Source organism: Prinia subflava, chromosome 14 (genome assembly GCF_021018805.1).
Source record: "Prinia subflava isolate CZ2003 ecotype Zambia chromosome 14, Cam_Psub_1.2, whole genome shotgun sequence".
In the NCBI taxonomy this organism is placed as follows: Eukaryota; Metazoa; Chordata; class Aves; order Passeriformes; family Cisticolidae; genus Prinia; species Prinia subflava.
The window spans coordinates 18,397,462-18,417,841 of NC_086260.1; the positions used below are offsets into that span (position 1 = coordinate 18,397,462).

General features: G+C 57.9%; 2 protein-coding genes across 2 annotated transcripts; one reads left to right on the top strand and one right to left on the bottom strand.

Annotated features, from left to right (window-relative positions):
• The first annotated feature begins 448 nt into the window (after nt 1-448).
• GNAT1 (G protein subunit alpha transducin 1) lies at nt 449-3,987 on the top strand. The gene is made up of 8 exons (XM_063411436.1): nt 449-657; nt 2,295-2,337; nt 2,526-2,667; nt 2,738-2,895; nt 2,979-3,107; nt 3,192-3,321; nt 3,407-3,560; nt 3,797-3,987. The coding sequence occupies exons 1-8, from the start codon at nt 552-554 to the stop codon at nt 3,985-3,987; spliced, it is 1,053 nt and encodes a 350-aa protein (XP_063267506.1). The 5' UTR covers nt 449-551.
• Nucleotides 3,988-5,143: 1,156 nt separating this feature from the next.
• Nucleotides 5,144-20,160, bottom strand: GNAI2 (G protein subunit alpha i2). Its single transcript, XM_063411638.1, has 9 exons — nt 19,966-20,160; nt 11,575-11,617; nt 11,254-11,395; nt 10,881-11,041; nt 8,292-8,420; nt 7,084-7,213; nt 6,710-6,863; nt 6,156-6,362; nt 5,144-6,018 (listed from the first exon to the last, which is right to left on the bottom strand). Exons 1-8 carry the CDS (start codon nt 20,081-20,083, stop codon nt 6,172-6,174), a joined length of 1,068 nt encoding a protein of 355 aa, XP_063267708.1. The 5' UTR covers nt 20,084-20,160; the 3' UTR covers nt 5,144-6,018; nt 6,156-6,171.
• Nucleotides 20,161-20,380: the final 220 nt, after the last annotated feature.

Below are 20,380 nucleotides of genomic sequence, written 5' to 3' on the forward strand. Positions count from 1 at the left end.
GTGGGACAGTGGGGCACTGGTCCAGAGCAGGGGGTATGACCAGGTGAGATGGGGACAATAGGGACATTTGCTCCCACTGTGACCAGATCCCAGCAGACACGCCATCCCATCCTCCAATTCCAAACCCCTGGGGTCCACAACAGAGCCGGAGACGGGTAGGGGTCCCACTTCCCCCTGGCTGGCTGGGTCACTGCCCCAGCCCCAGGGTGGAGGCAAAACTGGGGGCTGGTCGGGCTGTCCCCCCCACCTCCATCCCGGCAGAAGTGCTGACACCGGGAACCACGGGATTGCTGAGCTCAGCCCGCTGCAGATTGAAGGGGGTTTATCGGGGGGGCCCAGCTTAAGCCCCGGGTGCTGAGCGCAGCCCCCCGGCAGGCGGCCCCCCGGGACCTTGGCCCCGTCCTTGTCGCACACCGGGTGACGGCGGTGGCAGTGGCGGCGGCGGGCGCCGGGAGCGAGCGCTGGAGGCAGCGGGAGGCTGGAGCTCATTGCCCATCTTGGTGCTGACCTCCAAGGAGCGGGTGGTGAACCGCAGGGCTGCGGGGCTGAGCATGGGAGCCGGGGCCAGCGCCGAGGAGAAGCATTCGCGAGAGCTGGAGAAGAAGCTCAAGGAAGACGCTGAGAAGGATGCCAGGACTGTCAAGCTGCTGCTGCTGGGTAAGGGGGAGACGACACCCTGGGGGACATGCCCATCCTTTGTGCATCTCACCCTAACAGCCCACCCAATGTGGCTCTGAAACCTACCCCTTAACCCAACCAGCACCTCCCAACCCAACCAGCACCACCCCTCAACCCAACCAGCACCTCCCAACCAGCACCCTCCAATCCAAACAGCACCTCCCAACCAGGACCTCTCAACCCAACCAGCACCCCTCAACCCAACCAGCACCACCTCTTAACCCAAATTGAACCCTCCAATCAAACCAGCACCCCTCAATCCAACCAGCACCCCTCAAACCAACCAGCATCCCTCAACCCAACCAGCACACCCTGCAGCTGCCCCCGAACCCAACCAGCCAATCCAACTTTCCCCTGGCCCCCAGATGGGCCCCCAAACCCAAGCAGCCCACAGTCACAGTTTGTTCAACATTCTCCCGACTCACCCAGGACCTTTAAAACCAAGCTGCCCACTCCAACATAACCACCATTCCCAGCAGCCCTAAACCAAACCTCCGCATCTCAAGAGCCCACCCAATGTTTCCCTGATACCTCCAGCACCTTTAAACCAAATCAGGACAACGCAGGAGTGCCCCCAACACCCTCCCACTCCCAGGCATTCCTAAAACCAACCAACCCCTCCCCAGTAAAACACCCAAAAATTTCCCTGACCCCGCTCTAAACCCAACCAGTTCATCAGACCCCAGGCCCCTGCTCCTTAGCAACCCTAAACCCAGTCAGTCCACTCTAGCAGTCCTCTGACCCCCACAGCACCCCTAAAACCAACCAGTCAACCCCAAAAGCCCAACCAATGTTTTCCTCTCTCCTTCAGCACCCCTAAACCCAACCAGCCACCCCAACAGCTCCCCCATTCCCAGGATCCCCTAGACCAGCTCAACACCCCCTACCAGACACCTCAACAGACCATCTCAAGAAGAAGATGAGACCCTGAGATCCTAAGGTCCTAAGATCCACCCTAAGATCTCCTGGCTTCCATATATCCCTGAACCCCATCAGCCCACCTATCCTCCCACTCTCAGGTCCGCCAACCCCAACCAATCCATCTTAAGAGCCTTCACTAACACTACCTATCACACCCCAGCCCATCAGCACCCCTGCCGCATCCCCCTAGGGACCTCCATGGAGCCCATACCACTATCCCATGTCTGTCCCTGAGGCCTCCTTGTGCTGTGTGTCCCTCCCAGTCCTTCCCAGTCACCCAGTATTGCCTGAGGACTGGGGTGCTGTGTATGTGGTGGGGCCATGGGTGGCATCACTGTCCTCACAGCCCAGCCCAGGACACATCCCCCTGCAGAGCCACAAGTTTGGAGCTTTGGGTGGTGGGTGGCAGGGTTGCAATGCCACCATGTCCCCAACCCCTCCCTTGGGTTACTGAGAGTGTCCCTGGCTGAGCCTCTTCAGATCCCATTAGACACAGCTGCTCAGCCTAACCTTAATGCCACAGGCACCAGGCTGTTAATCCCCCTACATACCCTGAGCCATGGACCTGGCATAGCCAACAGTGCCCGCAGCCATGTCAGGCACCAGTGACCAAGGCTCTCAGTGAGCCAGCACGGGGCTCAGCTGGGAGGGCCCATGGCATGGGCACCACCATGACCCATATTTTGTCCCCTTAGGAGCAGGAGAGTCGGGAAAGAGCACCATCGTCAAGCAAATGAAGTAAGTGCTATGGGGAGTCACATGATAGTGCCCACCATGTAAAGTGTCTGTCCCACACTGTTGCCATGGGGTGCCCCATCCCACTGTGTCTGGCCCTGCCCCATGCCACTGCCATGGGGTGCATCCATCATGTGGCTCAGCTCCATAGCATCCAGCTCAGCCCCATGCCTGTGATCTTCCCTGGACAGGATCATCCACCAAGATGGTTACTCGCTGGAGGAATGCCTGGAGTTCATTGCCATCATTTACAGCAACACACTCCAGTCCATGCTGGCCATTGTGCGGGCCATGACCACCCTCAGTATCCAGTACGGGGACACGGCTCGCCAGGTGAGGAGCAGCAGGTTCGGCAGGGGTTCGCCCCAGCCCCCAGGCCCCACTGAACCCCTCTCCCTCACAGGATGATGCCCGTAAACTGCTGCATCTCTCGGACACCATTGAGGAGGGGACCATGCCTAAGGAGATGTCAGAAATCATTGGACGGCTCTGGAAGGACACGGGCATCCAAGCCTGCTTTGACCGCGCCTCTGAGTACCAGCTCAACGACTCTGCGGGCTAGTACGTGGGGTCGGGGAGTGTGGGTGGGGGAGGCATGAGGGGGGTTCCAACCTGTGTCTCACACCCACCACGTGCCTGGCCAGCTACCTGTCAGACCTGGAGCGCCTGGTGACCCCTGGCTACGTCCCCACAGAGCAGGACGTGCTGCGTTCCCGCGTCAAGACAACCGGCATCATAGAGACCCAGTTCTCCTTCAAAGACCTTAACTTCAGGTGGGGCCCAGGCCTCCAGTAAGGGCTGGTGCCAGGGGGTGGGCAGGGAGTGGGGGGTTGCTGACCCTCCCTTGTCCTGCCCAGGATGTTTGACGTGGGCGGACAGCGCTCAGAGAGGAAGAAGTGGATCCACTGCTTTGAGGGTGTGACCTGCATCATCTTCATCGCGGCTCTCAGTGCCTACGACATGGTCCTGGTGGAGGATGATGAAGTGGTGAGGAACGCTCAACACCTCACACCCCGTCTGCTTTGTCCCTGTCATGACTTGGGCGTCATCACGGGGCTGTGTCCCTCTGCAGAACCGCATGCACGAGAGCCTGCACCTCTTCAACAGCATCTGCAACCATCGCTACTTTGCCACCACCTCCATCGTCCTCTTCCTCAACAAGAAGGACGTCTTTCTGGAGAAGATCAAGAAGGCCCATCTCAGCATCTGCTTCCCTGACTATGATGGTGAGTGCGGCAGTGGCTGGTGGTGGTGGGATGCTGCTGGAGGGTTGGGTGCCACCACCCCCGCAGGAGTCCCCCACCAGGTGTCCTCAGTACCCCGTGCAAGTGGTGCCACATGAGCCTCCCTGAGGGAGCACGCAAGGTTTGCCCACCCGAGGGAGCGCTGGGTAATCCTGGGCCGGCACTCTGGTGGGGGACACCAGCCCGGGAAGGGATCCCGCTCACTGCCACACCACCAGGTCCCAACACCTATGACGATGCCGGCAACTACATCAAGCTGCAGTTCCTGGAGCTGAACATGCGAAGGGACGTGAAGGAGATCTACTCCCACATGACCTGCGCCACCGATACAGAGAACGTCAAGTTCGTCTTCGACGCCGTGACTGACATCATCATCAAGGAGAACCTCAAGGACTGCGGGCTGTTCTGAGCCCCAGCCAAGCACCCCCTCCCCCGGGGCCCAGCCCCGCTGCTGACCCCATCCCACCTCCACAACCATCTCTGCTTGCCCCAAACCCCTGAGATTTGACCTGCTGAGCTCCAAAGCCACCCCTGGTGAAGAGGGGAGGGGAGGGTGGGGGCACGATCTCACTTCCCCTCCCCACCAACTCTCCCACCAGTCAGCACTGTAGAGGCCCCAGTTCTGCTGGGGGTCTCTGGAGCCCAAGGTCCTAGGGGTACCTGGATTACTCTGGATACTACAGGATGCTGAATACTGTTGGGTGCTGCAGGTCCCTGGGTAACCCTTGGAGCTGTGGGGTATGGGGCATCTTTGCGATCCTTCGGTGCTGAGGGCCATGAACACCCCTTGGAGCAGAGGGGTGTTTGGGGGTCCTGGGTGTCCCTAGATATTTCGGGGATCCTGGGGTCCCTGGGCTCCCTTTAGAGCCGAGAGGTGCTGGGGGTTCCCAGATGACCCTTGGCACTGGGGAGACTGGGGGCTTTTGGGCACCCCTTGGTGCTGGGAGTCCCTGGTACTCCTTGAAGCTGAGGGGTGTTAGGAGTTCCTCCCTTGGGTGCTGGGGGGTCCTAGGTGCCCTCTGAAGTTCTGGGTGCTGGGGTGGTCCCTTGGGTGCTGCCAGGTGCCCATGAGTGCTCCATGGAGCTGTGGGTGCTGGAAGTCTCCAGGAATCCCTTGGAACTGGGGGTCCTTTGGGTGTGGGGTGTCCATGGATGATCCCTGGGGCTGGGAGTTCCTGTGGGCTGCTGGGTGCAAGGGGTGCTACATCTCCCTCTGTGCTACAAATCATTGGGTGTTCCAGTGCACTGGGTGTCCCCAGGGACTGTGTGATACTGGGGCTCCCTTGGTGACACTATGCCACCACTGCAGAGCCAGGGGGTTCTCATGTGTTTGTTCCCTCACCACCCCACAGCCCCTCAGGGCAGGGCTTAGTCCTGCAGCAGCATCCCAAAGGGTCCCACCCCTGCCCTCACCTCCCACAACCAGGGGCTTCTCCTGACCCCAGGGGGATGTCAACCCACCTTGTGTCCCTCTCTCATCGCCAGGGACCACCCCAGGCCTCTCACAGAGGTGAGGCCCCCCTGCCCACTCCCACGTCACACAGGGCGTTTCAGTATATATAATGTTGTCTCTTTTTTTTTCCTTTCTACATTTTATTATTTCAAACCATGTGAACAACTCAGTAAAACATCCTGTGGGAAAAGCGAGGCCGCAGGCACCGGCTGGAGGGTCCCCCTGGGCTAGGGGGGACAGCGGGGGCCGCTCTGTACAGCGGGCTCTCCTCGCCCTACGCAACAGCTAGCCCTAAAAACTAGGCTTAGAAAGAGGGGGGGATAGAGGCAGTGGGCAGCACCCCCTGCCCACCCTCCTGCCTGAGCTGCCCGTTGGGATTGGGGCAGCAAGGCGGGGTGGGGTGCAGACCCTCCCCCCAAAGGCACACGGTTGGGGGGTGGGCTGGCCATGGAAGATGCCACCACCATGTAGCACTTGATGCTTTTAAATAGTTTGGTAAAAAGGTTTCTTTAAAAAGTAACCTGTGCCCAACCGGTGTGGTGTGGTTTTTTTTGCATGGTTTTGGGTTTGGTTTTGTTGTTTTGGTTTTTTTTTTTTCCTTTTTTTCTTTCTTCTTTCTTTTCTGGTTTACTAAAAGGAATGTCATCGGTCGTGTTTGTGGCTGGGTGGGCATCCCTGAGGGGATCCTGTGCCCCCTGTGCCAGCAACACTTGCAATGTAAACAGTGAGAGCCCCAGGGCTCGGAGTGAATGAAATGGGGGCTGGAACGGTTCAAGGGGGTACAAACCAAGAATAAAACCTTGTCTTCCCTGGAAGGGCAACGCCGGCGAGGAGGAGGACAATGGTGGGGGGCAAACACAGGCAGCAGGGGGTACATGGGCCCTGCCACCGTGCTGGCACTCAAAAAGTCTCTTTATGTGGTGGGCAGAAGAATGAATCCAAAGAGAAGCAGGAGTGGGAGATGGCGTGGTCCTTCCTTTGCAGCTCCTAGGAGAGAGAGGTGATGAGCAGGGGAGGATCTGGGGACAGGGCAGCCTGCAGCTGGCAGGCTGTGCCCTGCCCATTCCTGGAGGATGGTCCATCACCACCCCATTTGAGGAGCCACCACCGAGACCACCACCCACCTGGGCAGTGCCGCCCTCAGAAAAGACCACAGTCCTTCAGGTTGTTTTTGATGATGACGTCAGTGACGGCATCAAAGACGAACTGCACGTTCTTGGTGTCCGTGGCACAGGTGAAGTGGGTGTAGATCTCCTTGGTGTCCTTCCGTTTGTTCAGGTCCTCGAACTTGCTCTGGATGTAGCTGGCTGCCTCATCATACTTGTTGGCCCCTGGGGAAGAAGAGACACTGGGTTGCCCCCACAGTTGCCCAGAACCACCAAAGGGTTTGGGCTTGGCTTGGCCCCCCACAGCCACTGTCCTGTTGCCAAATTGAGGCTCCAGAGGCAGAATGACCCTCAGCTAACCCCCATCAGGGCAGCTGCCCCTTATGTTGCATCCCCCCACATCTCCCATGTCCTGGGGCACCCTAAACACCACCACACTCCATTTGCTGCCCCAACCCACTGCTCCTCAGGCACAGGAAAGCCAGCATCTCTGTCCCTAGCACCTCCTGGGGCAAGGCACTGCCCACTGCCCCTGCCAGGAGGACAAGGGGCACTGAGGGTCCCAGTGGTACCTGTGTACTCAGGGAAGCAGATGGTGAGGGAGCTGTGCACGATCTTCTCCTCAAAGAGGTCCTTCTTGTTGAGGAAGAGGATGATGGACGTGTCTGTGAACCACTTGTTATTGCAGATGCTGTCAAACAGCTTCATGCTTTCATGCATCCGGTTCTGGCAGGGAAGATGGCAGCATGAGCCAGGCAGGAAGTTTCAGGCAGCACACACTCCACCTGAACTGCCACCTCCCATGCTCTTGCCTGCCTGGGCCAATGGCCCTGAAAGGCTTGGGCCACACTGGCCAGGGCACTGGTGGCCACCAGAGGAGGGGCTGCTCTTCCAGCCCCCTACAGAGGGGATGGCTCATGGCACTGGTTCCATCCCCATGACTCACCATCTCCTCATCTTCAGCCAGCACCAGGTCATAGGCACTTAGGGCCACGCAGAAAATGATGGCTGTCACCCCCTCGAAGCAGTGGATCCACTTCTTCCGTTCCGAGCGCTGGCCACCCACATCGAACATCCTGCAGCAGGGGGGTGATGCAGGGATGGATGGCAGCCCCCACCAGCCTCACCCCATGCCCTGTTCCAGTGTTCCCAGCTGCCCAGAGCAAGAGCAGCACCAGTTCAGGCAGACCACAGTGCCTCTGACACAGGGATTTTGGCAGTGCTGAGGATCCACCCCTGCTCCTGCTGCCAGGACAGTGTCCAGGCTCATTTCCCAGCCGAAGCAAATCCCTGACATGATCTGGGGCAGGATGAGGCCACCTTTCCCAGGAGGTGTCAGTATCATGTGGGCTCAGCAGGACTGTGGCAGCAGCAGGGCTCAGGGATGATCCTGATGCACCGTGTGCCTCTCCTGCCACGGGCACCAGAGGATGCCCTGCCTCCATGGAGAAGAGCCCGGCAGTAGCATTCCACTTCCACTGCCATGCCCACTGACAACTGCTTGGCTGGCAGGAAGGCTTCCCCACTGGGACACACTGCATTGCCCCCAGACCACCCCACTGCCACCTCCAAAGTTCTGCCCTGGCAATGCACAACCAAGTGTCCAAGTGTCTCCACTGTGGAGTGGAGGGTGGCATCGGGGTGGCACTGCAAGCCCACTGCATTCAGAGAGTATCCCAGCAGATCTTTCTAACATCAGCTCTGTTGCCATGGGACTAAATGCCCTGGGGATGTGCACAATGGCAGCTTTTTGCCTCCGAAACTGGAGCCCTGATTATTTCCCATGGGTTTTCAGTGGAAAGAAACTATGGGGTGCAAGCAGCGCTGCCACTGCCTGACCCGAGAGCCCAGCCCCTGCCCAGCGCCCTTCCTGCAGCGGAAGCATCGTCACAGCAGCGGGAGGAGGGATGCCTTCCCCCTCCCCTCCTCACCAGAGCCTGGATCCGCCCCCAGGCTGAGCTCTGTGAAGTGTTTCTGAGGCTGTTCCAGCTATTTCAGCGGTTTCCGCTCTCTGAGGCAGCAGTTCCCGCCATGAGCAAACCAGGAGGTGGGGGGAACTGAATGCATGCAGTGTGCACTCATGGGCCATCCCAGCATGGGGAGGAAGGGTTTTTTTGCTTTCAAAAAGGCACAGGGGCAAGAGGTCAGACATACTTGAAGTGCAGGTCCTTAAAGGTGAAGTGAGTCTCTACGATGCCCGTGGTCTTCACCCTGGTGCGCAGCACATCCTGCTGGGTGGGGATGTAGTCGGCACGGGCTATCCTCTCCAGGTCGTTCAGGTAGCTGGGGTCAAAGAGGAAAGGTGTTATGGAAGTTGGACCATGGGGCACGACCCACCCAGATCCCATGGGACATCCCCCCACTGGGCCAGAGTCCCCTGTCCATCTCCCAGCATTGTTCAGTTGGAGAGGGCAGTACCAAGCTGGGAGACACAGCAGAGGCCCCCATGTGCATCCTGGTGTCACTCCGTGTCCCTGCCAGACACAGGCAGGGCAGGCACCAGTGGCCAGGGTGACATGGGACACACAGGACCGAGGGACTGGGGGCAATGTGCTGGCACTGGGAGCCAGGCAGAGGATACAACCGGGCCTGGGGGGCTCACCCCACTTCCCTGGCCGTTTGCACAGGGGGGAAAATGGCAAGAGGAAAATATTCAGTGCTATGGCAACCAGCTGCAGTGCCGGCGGAAACAATCGATGGCGCCATGCCATTTATAGTCAACAACACAAAGGGACGGCATCCTGGGAGGAAGCAGGAGGCGGGAGGCTGGAGAGACAGGGAGCAGCGCCGTGGGGGGCTGCATGCGTCCCCAGTCCCCCCGGGAGCACCGCCTGCCCTGCTGCCCGCAGGGTCCTGGCAGAGGTGACGGCTGGGTCCCCAGTGCACAACACCCACCAGGACTGATGAGGGCTGCCGGGGGGATCAAGGCGGGTTTTGATTTCTCCAGCACATTGCTTTAATTGGGTTACTACGAACGGGCTCCTTTAAGCAAATTAGGCTTGTCTTAATTAAGGCATTTGTGGCCCTGTAATCTGGTGAAAGCCAGATTACAGCCCACGAGGCCATAGGGATCCTTGGCTCTGACTGCAGCACGGCCACTCGCCAGCTCCTGGAAAACCCTGCAGCGTGTCAGGGCAAGGCCAGAGGTGCCCCAGGAGCCTGCTGTGGGTGTGAGGGTGGGGGACCTGCACGTTACTGCCGCAGAGCAGCTCAAAAACAGCCGGAAGCACACATGGCCTCTGGCTGCCAAAAAACAGGAAACGCCACAGCAGGGCCCTGCGCAGCGCCACAGGCTCTTGGACATTGCATCAAGCACCGGGGTGCTGGTGAGCACCACCCTGGCACCCCAAACTCCTGGAACCCCAAGAGGCAGAGAAGGAACAGGATGGGAGCTGCTGTGCTGCAGAGCGCTGAGGCACAGGTGGGCCATGTGCTGGGCACAGCATGCGGCTCCTCATTCCCAGGCTGTCCTGTTCCAGCAGCACCACGGGCACATCATCCCTGTGAGATGGGCAAGGGATTGGCCACTGTGCGGGCATCTCCACAGGGCTGGAAAAAGGCTGGAGCAACAGCTTGAAGATGCTCCTAATTAATGGCTGTCCAACCTCCCACCATGTGCTAAACGCTCCATTAATGCACTGACAGCGACAGGCACTTGGCAGACACTGTGCAGATACACCTGCTCCAAGTGTGTGTGCGAGCTCCCTGGCACCTGCTGGGTATCCTGTGCTCCCAAACCAGCACCCACTGCCAGGGAAATGTCAGTGCTGGCTGGGGAGTGATGGGGCTGAGCAGACAGGGGCTGGGAAGGCGGGTGTGTACCCATCAGGAGGAAGTGAAAGCTGCGTGTGCTAGGGGAAAGAGCTGACAGGAGCTTCTCCAGGTTTGGTGCTTGCCAGGAGTGTTCCTGCAGTCTCTTCCCCACAGTGACCTCAGTGCAAAAGCTGACATTGCCACACATGAGGGGACAGCTGGGGAAACCACTTGCCCTAGGATGGCAGTGAGTCTCAATCATGCAGGATCCCAGGTGAGGCCAAGCTTGGTGGGGTGTTCCTGGCACACCATGAGCTTCCCACCACACTGCTTTACCATAAGGGGTCTGGGTGGAGAGGGTAGGAGTGCACTATGCAAGCTGAACACAGACTCAGCTGTGTTGCTCTCTCCAGCAATGGTACATTAGGCAGATTAACTTTATTTATTAATCTCTTCAAGGATAAACCCAACCAGCTGCAGCAATTTATCTACCTAAACACCAATTTGCTGGGTAATGCACAACTGTAATGTAAAGTCTTTATAGAAACAGTTAAAAGAAAAAGAAAAGCCTCTTGAGCATCCTACCCATCTTCTTCAGACCTAAGTGTCCCCAGGGCCTTCCCTGGGTATTTTTCCCACCTTGACGGCCCATGAAGGGGTGATGAAGATGGGAGGACCCTGGCTGTGCTCATGAATGGGGAGCATCTCCTGGGGAAGCGCAGTGGGGAGAGAGCAGTGGCAGGGGGGGATGCCCCAGTGCCCCCCCTCCCAGGGTACACAGCACCCCGCCAGAAAAGGAAACAGCTTTTGAAACATCCGCCTTCCCAGTTCCGCTCTGGCTCAGTCCCAGCATCATGTGGGAAGTGGCAGCACCAGCTCCTAAGCCTGGTGACGGTGAAGAGCAGCCCCTGGGGGGATTTTCTCCTGCTTGATAAAAGCACTGTGGCTCACAGGGCCCAGCTGAGCTGAGGCAGAGGAGGGGGTACTCACTAGGCAGCAGAATCATTCAGCTGGTACTCTCGGGAGCGGTTGAAACAAGCTTGGACCCCGTTGTCAGCCCAGAGCCTCCGGATGACATTGGCCAGGTCCTCTGGCATGATGCCCTGCTCCTCAGCAGTGGAGGAGAGTGCAAACAGCTGCCGAGCATCATCCTGCAGGGGTAAAACAGCTTGAGCATTGGTACAGACTTATTGAAGCTCACTCTGCCCCAAAGTGCCACTCTGCCTCCCGATGGGAGCCCACCAGGGAACAGGAGAGCTTGGGCTGAGCCATCTTTAATCTTAGTCCAATTTTGGGCACATCTGTTTTAGCTATCAAGAACTCCCATCCCTGCCAGGCACAGGGGGAGCAGGAGGGCACCCACCGCTCTGGAGGAGTCTCCAAAGTCAATCTGCAGGTTCCCCATCGCCTTGATGATTGCCATAATGGACTGGATGGTGTTGCTGTAGACCACAGCTTTGTACTGCCGGCACTCCTCCTCCGAGTAGCCATCCTCATGGATGATCCTGAGGCAGGGAAGAGACACAAGCAAGGTCAGCTCTTTGTGGGGTACCCAAGGATGCTGCTCCCCACCCGTGCTCTGTGGCAACACTGATGGGGAGCTTTCCCCGTCAGCCACTGGCTTTGGAGCATGTGGCCAAGGCCTGAGCAGTGTCAGCCACAGTGACCGTGCAGGGACACTCACTTCATCTGTTTGACGATGGTGCTCTTCCCAGACTCGCCGGCACCTGCAGACAAATGAGAAGGGATGAGGTCCTGTCCAAAGCCAGGAACCCCTACCCTACTGGGACATCCCCCCACAAGGAGGAATGCAGCAGGTGCTTCAGCCATTGGAGAAGCAACATTAGCCAGAGCAGATGACTGGATGTACACTGGAAAAGTCAGGACCAAGAAAGAGAGGACAAAAAGAGACCTTGAGGGGCCCTCGCAATAGCTCCCAAGGGAAGAAATGACACATGCTCTGGGCCAGGAAAATGGCATCAACACACTAACACTTTCCCCACAGTCCTACCATGCCACAGCTGACTGGCAATCCTTGCTTTGGCTGAACCTGGGAACTCCCCATGACAAGGGGGCTGAGTTCTGTCCATCACCTGCCATCCCATCTCCAGGCAGAACCTGAGATGCCACATCCCACACCCCCTCTGTGCTGGGGAACAACGGATCACCAGCCCCACTGCATATCCACAGCTGGAGGCAGCAGCAGCCAGGATGCAGGGATGCTTGTGCCACAAGGTACAGGCAGGGAGCTCAGAATAAGTTGCCACCTCCACCAGGCAGCTCAAGCGATCCCAGCGGGCTCAGCCGCCCCCAGGTTGGTTCTTAAATAGCGCGCACTTCCCAGCCTGCCGGGTCCTGTGCCCCAGCCTGCTGCGGAGGCGGCTGCCAGCAGGGAAAGCCGATGGCTTTTGGGGTTGTTTTGTTTTTCAGCATCCAAACGCAGGGTCCCATGAGTTCAGCAAGACAGCCAGGGTGCCTAAGGTGCTCCTTCCCCCACCCTGACCCCCCTAGGGACGTTACCCCACGCAGACAATGTGCAGCTCAGCCCAGCCCTCCCTCCACAGGCTTGGAGCAGGGAAGAAGCAAAGTCACCCTGGCTGCCAGAAAGGGGAAGCCGAAAAGGGAAGCTGAAAGAAAGGGCCATGTCCCTTGTCCCCTCTCTTTGCAGGAAGTGTCACGAGATGGATGAGTGCCTGGCTTATCTGGCCCCAGGACCCCCAGCAGCATGGTCCCTGCCTCTGGGTGCAAATCCCAGAGGATCTCCCAAGCCAAGTCTATCCCTGTGTCCTCTCACAGTCCTTTTTGCAGGTCCTCCCAATGCTGCCCTTGACCACAGAGCTGCCCTTACAGGGGGCCCCAAGCAGGCCTAGGCCAGCATGGCCGTAGAGGCAGCAGAGATTATAGAAGAGGTTAAAAAAATTACAAAACAACAAAAAAACCCCAGATTATGCTAAAATTAACTGGGAAAAACAGGGCCCATCGTGCCAGCTGAGACATGGCGGCAGGGAACAAACTCCTTCTACACGTCTCTGGCCTGAACACCACCCAGGTGATAAGCATGCACCCCTAGGCACATCACTGTGGGCAGTGCTCGGGGCATGGAGTGCCCTGATGCTGGGGCCATACTGAGGCTATAGAGACCCTATATTTACCACTCAAGCACCCTGTTCCATGGTTCCCATGCCATATGTGCCAAGGGAGGGGCTCTCCTCACTGGGCAGAGGTCACTGTTCGGCACAGCAGGGGCTCTCTGGCCCTGCCGACCCATCCTCCCCCAGCACCCTCAGGATGCTGACGCGGCACCCGGCGCAGCCCGGCCAGCACTTGTGGTCAGTGATGGCAGCTCCTGCCTGGAGCTGGAAGCAGGGGGGAAGGATTCAGCCCTTCATTTTTTCTATTAAATATCTCTGGTTTCTAACACCCAGCAGCCGTGCTGCTGGGTCCGGTGGCCAGAGCCAGTGGCATTCACCCAATCCTTTCTGAGTGGGTGCCTGGACAGGGAAACTGAGGCATGTGGCAAGCAATAACATGGCTTATCAGCATCTCTGAGGTGAGGTGTCAGACAGCCATCCCCAGCTCCTCCTCTCTCTGACCCTGCCTGACACTTTCTCCCTGCCAGGAGGGAACAACCCCACCGGGGCCTCCTGCCCTCTCCTGGCAGGGTGACAGTCACAGGGTGACCATCCCCGAGGCTGGCTATTTCCTTGCAAGCTTCCTCCAGGTCTCTCAGCTCCTTCCCTGCTCCCTGAGGAAGGCCGCCACGTTTCAATCAGCACCTCTGCCTCCCACCAAGAGCTTGCACAGCACAAGAGATTGCACACTTGCAGTGAGCAGGAATTTGGATCTGAATTAACAGCTGCCCTCCCCACGCGAGGGACCCTCCCCAGCCCCCTCAATGAGTGCAGCGGAGGGGAAGGGTTTCCAATCCCCGGAAAACCCCAGCTGCCGCCCATTCAGCCCCAAAACAATTCCTGGGCTGGATGCCAACCGCCAGCTTCCACCCTCCAGCCCAGCCCAGGCAGGATAAGGCAGTGTCAGAGGAGCTCCGGACTCCTGTGCCGGCACTGGGGGGGACGTGGGGGATGGAAACCCCCCCACTACCATGGGCTGACCCCATGGCTGTGCTTCCTCCAGCCCTGTCTCTCTGCAGGCAGTGCTTGTTCCCAGGGCAGCGCCTGGCAAACAGGAGGAGAGCTCTCTCTCTCAGGCTCATTTCCTCCTTTTTTTTTGTTAAAAATAATCTTCAAAAATTTTAAATAAGCAAGCAGCTGCCTGGCTCCAGAACTCCCTGCTAATCCACTGGCAAAAAATTTATTGAGCCAACATATATATTTTGCAGCCCATGATTTATGATGCTTTCTGGGCAGAGAAATTTAGTGCAATATATGCACATAGTTCTGGGCAGCACATATGTAATCACTGTATTTTAGGAGCTGGCCACAGGTTTCAGGATCTACCTCACCCTGCATCACCGACAGGGGATTTTCCATTTTTCCACACGGCACCATCCTTTCAAATATTCAGGCATAGATGGAAGCAGTGCAAAGCTGGAAAATTCTCATTATGGGGGAAAAGCTGGAATTCAATCCACCAGCAGGTCCAGAGCCATCCCCATCCCCAGCACCAAGAGGCCCATTCCCTGCTGCTGTCCCGGCAAGATTTCCCAGCCTGGCAAACAGCAGCTATTATTTGAGCCTGGATTTACAGATGGGTTTTAGTTCTAGACAAACCCACCAATCCCTTTCCCCGCAGAATAGACAGACGGCAGGACAGAGGGACGGCTGCAGAGCCCACCCCCCTTGGCACCTGTGGGGTCCCCACCATCAAATGGGATGGACAACGGGGTGTGTTAAAAGCAGAGTTACCCTAAAGACTCAAAAACTAATAACAAAAAGAGATTCCCCTCGACATTTTCCTTCCTACCCAAAATAGATGGAAAATTGCTGTAAAAATAATTTTAAAACCCCACAGTGACACAGGGCGTTTTTCCCAAGGGCCATCCCATTCCAGCACAGGGCTGGCTGCTTCCCAGAAGAAGCTGTGCATCGTTGGCTGGTGGAATGCCACGTCCTCAGGCAGGACCTCAAAAAATTGGAGGGTGCAGACCCCCTGTCCAAGGCAGCTGATAAAAATGCAAAAAAAACCCCTCCCCCTCCCCCCAAAAACAGAAATAAATTGGCAGCACAAAGGATGCTCAGGGCACACAGGGAGGAGGTGGGCTAGGGATGGTTTCCTGGGGAGCACCTCCAGTGCCAACAAGGGCCACCAGTGTTCACAAGCTGCACAAAACTATCCTTGTGCTGGGCTTTTTCCAGGAATCCTGAAACTTTGCTGTTCTGTTTCTGCCCCTGCCATGGCCAGAGTGGTCCCTCTCCCCCTGCACCACTGCTACCATGTGCCCCCAGGCCTGGGTGCCATTATTCTGTCCATGCTGCCCTGGCAGGATGGGGCCTCACCCTCTGGCACAGCGGAGATGCTGCCAGCACCTGAATCTCCCTGGCTAGGTTTTCCACCAGCAGGATGGAGAATTACTCAGCTCCCCCAGCTCCTGTGATTCAACCAGTCTCCGGCCCGGAAACGCACGCTCCAGCCTGCAGCAGGAAACCCAGAGGCTGTGGAAAGGCCAGGCCAGCCCTGGCTACAGCAACAGCACTTGGGGACACCATGATCCCTGCCCTGGGAAGGCTCACACCATGGGACACCTTCTACCACAAAGCTACACATATATAGGTGAAGCTATATATAGATACAGATGTGCTTTTTGATACATATAAATCAATGTATATATTTCTCCATGCAAAAAGTAAGATGTATATACATACACACACACACACAAGTTAAAATATAAAATGTATTTCTAATGTACATCTGTAAAAATGTATGTTAAACATATACATTTCAGCCTGCTGCTTCCCCTGGGCAAAGCCTAAGCACTCATGTTGGAGCAGAGGGCAGCTGCCAGCCCCTAGGACATCACCAGTGGAGGCACTCGAGTGACCCATCCCAAGCCCATACACCAGCTCCAGAGGGGGCTGGATGTCAGATCCCTCTGGATCTAACAGCACTGAGTTCTTCCCTGGTCCCCCTCACTGTAACACCTCCTGGCCCATCAAAAAAAACAGCACTGGGGCTCCCAGTGTCCCCACTGAAGGGAGGACCCAACCCCTCCAACAGCCAGAACTGAGGAAGGAGTGGGGACAGAAACAACTCCCAAAACAGGACGACGCACAGAAAAGCAGGCAGCTCACACTGAACTCAGGGCAGTGCTGGGGCCACGCAACCTCTGAAAGTCACAGCTGGTCCCTCCCTTCCTCTATTTTTATGCAAGCCCAAAAAAAAAAAAAAAAAAAAAAAAAAAAAAAAAAAAAAAAAGCTGCTTCGGAGCCCTGCCCAGCCACTGTCACTGTCTGTCTGTCTGTCTGTCTGAACCAGGCAGGATCTGGTACGGGCAACTCCTACGTGACATACCTTGGTGCCACCACACCAGCAAGGGCAGTGTCCTCATGCCAGGGTCTGCACCTAGAGCAAACCCCTCAGGATTCACATCATTAACCCACTAGTGCCTTCTCCACCTCTAACACAGCTGAGAAATCCTTTACTTTCCTAATCCTCCAAAGATAAGGAATAAGGGACTTTGAACACAGCAATCGCTTGCCTGCTGCCAACCCTGCATCCCCCTGGCACATCCCAGCTCCCACAGGCAAGGGGGTGGGTTGGCCAGAACACTGCTGCCCAGCAGAAACATCCAGTGACTGCAGGACCTTCTGTCACAGCAATGGCAAGGAGCTGACAGTGGCACCAGGAGGTGTTGGAAGTATGGGGCAAGTGCTATAGGTGCTTTCAGGTGTCACTGATGGCTTCTGGCCTCTCCCAGCACCAAAACCGTGGGAGATTGCTGTTTTCCAGTGGCAGAGAGGGAGACATTCTTTGTTTGGGGGGAATTGCTTTGCCTGGGGGATATTGCTTCATTTGGGTCTTCTCTCCATCAGAGACTGGAGCTTCAAACTATCTGGCATACACTCATTTTGCCAGAGCAAACAGCAGAGAAAAACAGGTGCCACCGCAGGAGCAGTGTTGTGCCCACACCTGCAGAGCTGTGTGCCCTTGGGGGATGATGGCTGCCCCCACTGCACTGACAGTGTGCCCACTCCCACCATGGCAGAGGAAAGGCAAGTGGTGGCCCATGGCCACATACAGAGCACAGCACAGATCTAAGGCACCTGCAGCAGTCAGCCCCAAGCCTTCTCTGCTCCGACACTTCTGATGCCATCACCACGTACCGAGACCGGTGCCTTCCACTCACACCGTGCCTTGCCTGGCTGCAGTGCCCCAGCTCCAAAGCTTGGCTGTGGGACACCATGAGTTGCCACCAAAAGATCATGCCAAGCTTGGAAGAGGCACCTCCTTTTCATGCCATAGGTTGATGCAGCACAAAGGGTGAAGCTGTTCTCTTTAGTTTTTCCCTCCCTTTTTCTGAAGGAGGCAGGAGGGCTGCAGCCCCCACAGAGGACCCTGGAGCTCTCTCTGCCTTGCTGAATGTCGAGGAGCTGTGGTGCTCATCAAAAAGCATGTGAGGCCTCATGTCTCCTCAAAGCTTCCCCTGACCATGGGGAAAAAAAATAAGCCATATGAAGGGTGAGCAGCAGGGAGGTGGGAGCATCCCCCCAGCACTGTGGTCCCACCTCACAGAGGGGACATGTCACAAGCAGCAGCCCCCAGGGGGACAGTGCTGGCCCCACCTGCCCAGCCGCTCCCTGCCGGCTTGGGAGGATTTTCCAGCCATGGCTCGGCTCAGAAATGGGCAGTGCTGACCCAAGGCTCTGGTGCTATTGACACCTGAACAGCTGCAAGGGGAAGAAAAGAATTTTTTTAAAGTGTACAAAAAGAGCCGTTTTGCTCTATTTTTGGCTTTAGAAAGCAGCTGAGATCAGAAATGCTGCTCGTAAACAATGACCCCAGCAGAAGGGAGTGCGGACGTCCTCTTCCTCCTGCCTGCACTTCAGGACAGAGTAAGACCCAGGAAAGGGATGTCAGCCAGTCAGTCTACACCATAATCCTTGTCAGTGAGCCCCCAAGCTGCTCCTCGGTGATGCTCAGCACCAACAGGATGGGCCCTCCCTACCTGGGCACCCAGAGCTGACAGCACCAGGGTGACACTGCCTGAATGGTCTTGGACAGTCCCAGGAGGCTCCCGAGGCTGGAGGTGCCAAACTCCCTCAGCCAGCTACATCCCCGTTACTTCCCACCAGGCAGAGCTGGCAGCAAGGCCAGCACAGGAGCAGCTCATGGCAAAGAGCCACCACATGCTTCTCCACCATCCCACAAATCCCACGGGGGTCCACTCCCCTCACTCTCCCCTCCACAGAAAAAAGTGGGGTAGCAAGTGTGCCCAACCATCAAGCCCCCCAGACATCACATACCCCCTCCCAATATATCCAGGATGGGTTTTGCTGCCAGCACTGCTCGTTCCAAGGGAAAAAAAAAATCAAAACAAAATAAAATGAAAAAAAGACGCACTCTGATAAAAGAGCGTTTTGAGGCGTTAATTACGTATTTCTCAAGGCAGGCAGGGGTTGAGCAAATAAAGGCCTGCCGGATTTCAGCGTGACTTCCTGCTGCTGGCAGCTTCCTCTGCAGACAGCAGATGAGCCCAAAGACATTTTCTGTCAGGGATCTCTCTGTCCCGCTGCTCCGTGGGGCCGTGGGAGCCTTGCACGCTCTCACCTCGCACCTGGAGCGAGGCCCTCCTTGGGAATTTTGTAAAGGGAATAAAAAGCCCAACTGGGAGTCATTAAGAGAAATAATGAATTAAAATAATGAAGCGCTGCCTTGCCCGCAGGCACAGGGCAGGGCTGTGAACGCCCATGGGAGCATCACTAGGGTGCTTTGAAGAGTGCAAGCGGCCCATTATCGGTACCAAAATCAAGTGTCCGCGAGGCACAGAGCCCACAGGCTGTGGAGGGCCCTGCCCATGGCTGGCAGTGGCCCAGGATCCCCAAACCCCCACGGAGAGGGCAGGGTGATGGAGAGGCTAGGGTCTGTCCCAGTGCTCCAGTGGGGAAGGCACAGGGCCAAGGGTGCCTGTCAGCCCCATTATGTCCACCACAGCCAGAAGCCAGGGTAAGAGCAGCCCATGGAGGAGCCCAGGGATCCTGGGCAGGTGGGACAGGGTGCCCAAGTTTGCAGGACCTTTGCTGGGGGGGGCATCCCACAGGAGAGTGAGGATGCCCCCACCTTTGTCCCAAAGGGAAACACTGACTGGTTGGGGGGGACAGTACCATAGTGGGGTGCTAGCTACTTCTGGGGGAAAGCCCACAGCCCAGGGTGCGGTGGCACCCGCTCTTGAGGGGCACCCAAGGCTTACTGCAGGGCCGGCATCCCCTCTCAGGGGGATCCCCAAAGCTTGGAATGGGGCTGGCATCCTGCTCACAGAGAGGTGGGGAAAGAACCCCACTGTGGAGGGGATCCCCAGTGTCCGCTGTGCATACTGGGCTCCACTCCTGTGGGGAAACCCTGAGAAATGAGATGGGGTCAACACCCCACTCCTGGGGAGACAGACACTGGGGGCTGGGATGGAGTCAACATCCCATTCCTGAGGGGGAGAATCCGTGGGAGCTGGGATGAGATCAATAACCCCCTCCTGGAGGGAATCCCTGGGATCTCGGACTGGATCAACATCTCACTCCTGGGGGGATGCCTGGGACCTGGGATGGGGTCAACACCGACTCCTGGGGGGAAATCCCAAGGCCTGCTGCCCCACTCGGGGGGGGGGACCCGGAAGCCTGGGGCGGGGCAGGCCCCCCGTTCCCGGGGACATCCCCGGGGCCCGAGATGGAGCCGACAGCTCACTGTGGGGAGAACCCGAAGCCTGGGCTGAGGCCAGCATCCCACTCACGGGGGATCCCCGGGGCGGGGCGAGGCACTCGCAGCGCTGGTACCCAAGATCGCCCTGGGGCAGCGGGGGGCGGAGGCGGCGAGGCCGCCCGGTTCCGGCAGCGCAGGGCCGAGCCGAGCGAAGAAGCCAAGATGGGGGGCTCGGGGGTGGGGCCCGGAGGGGTGGGGGGGGGGGTCTTACCCAGCAGCAGCAGTTTCACCTCCCGCGCCGCCTTCTCGCCGTCCTCCCGCAGGTTCTTGTCGATCATGCGAGAGCGCTCGGCGGCCGCCTTGTCCTCGGCGCTCACTGTGCAGCCCATGGCGGCGGCGGCGGCTGCTGCGCGCGCCCGCGGCTCTGCCGGCCCGGCCCGGCCCGCCCCGACAGGCCCCGCCCCGACAGGCCCCGCCCCGCGCGCCAGGGGGCGGGGCTAACGGGGCGCGGCCAATGGGCGGGGCGCTGCCGGGGCGCGGCTTAAGGGGCGGGGCTTAAAGGGCGGGGCCTCTCGCTGGCGGCTCGGGGGCCCTCAGGCGACAGCGGCGGGTAACGGCGGGGGAGGGGCGGGGGGACACAGGGGTGTGAGGGACAGGAAGGACGAGGGACACCGTGTGACCCGGGA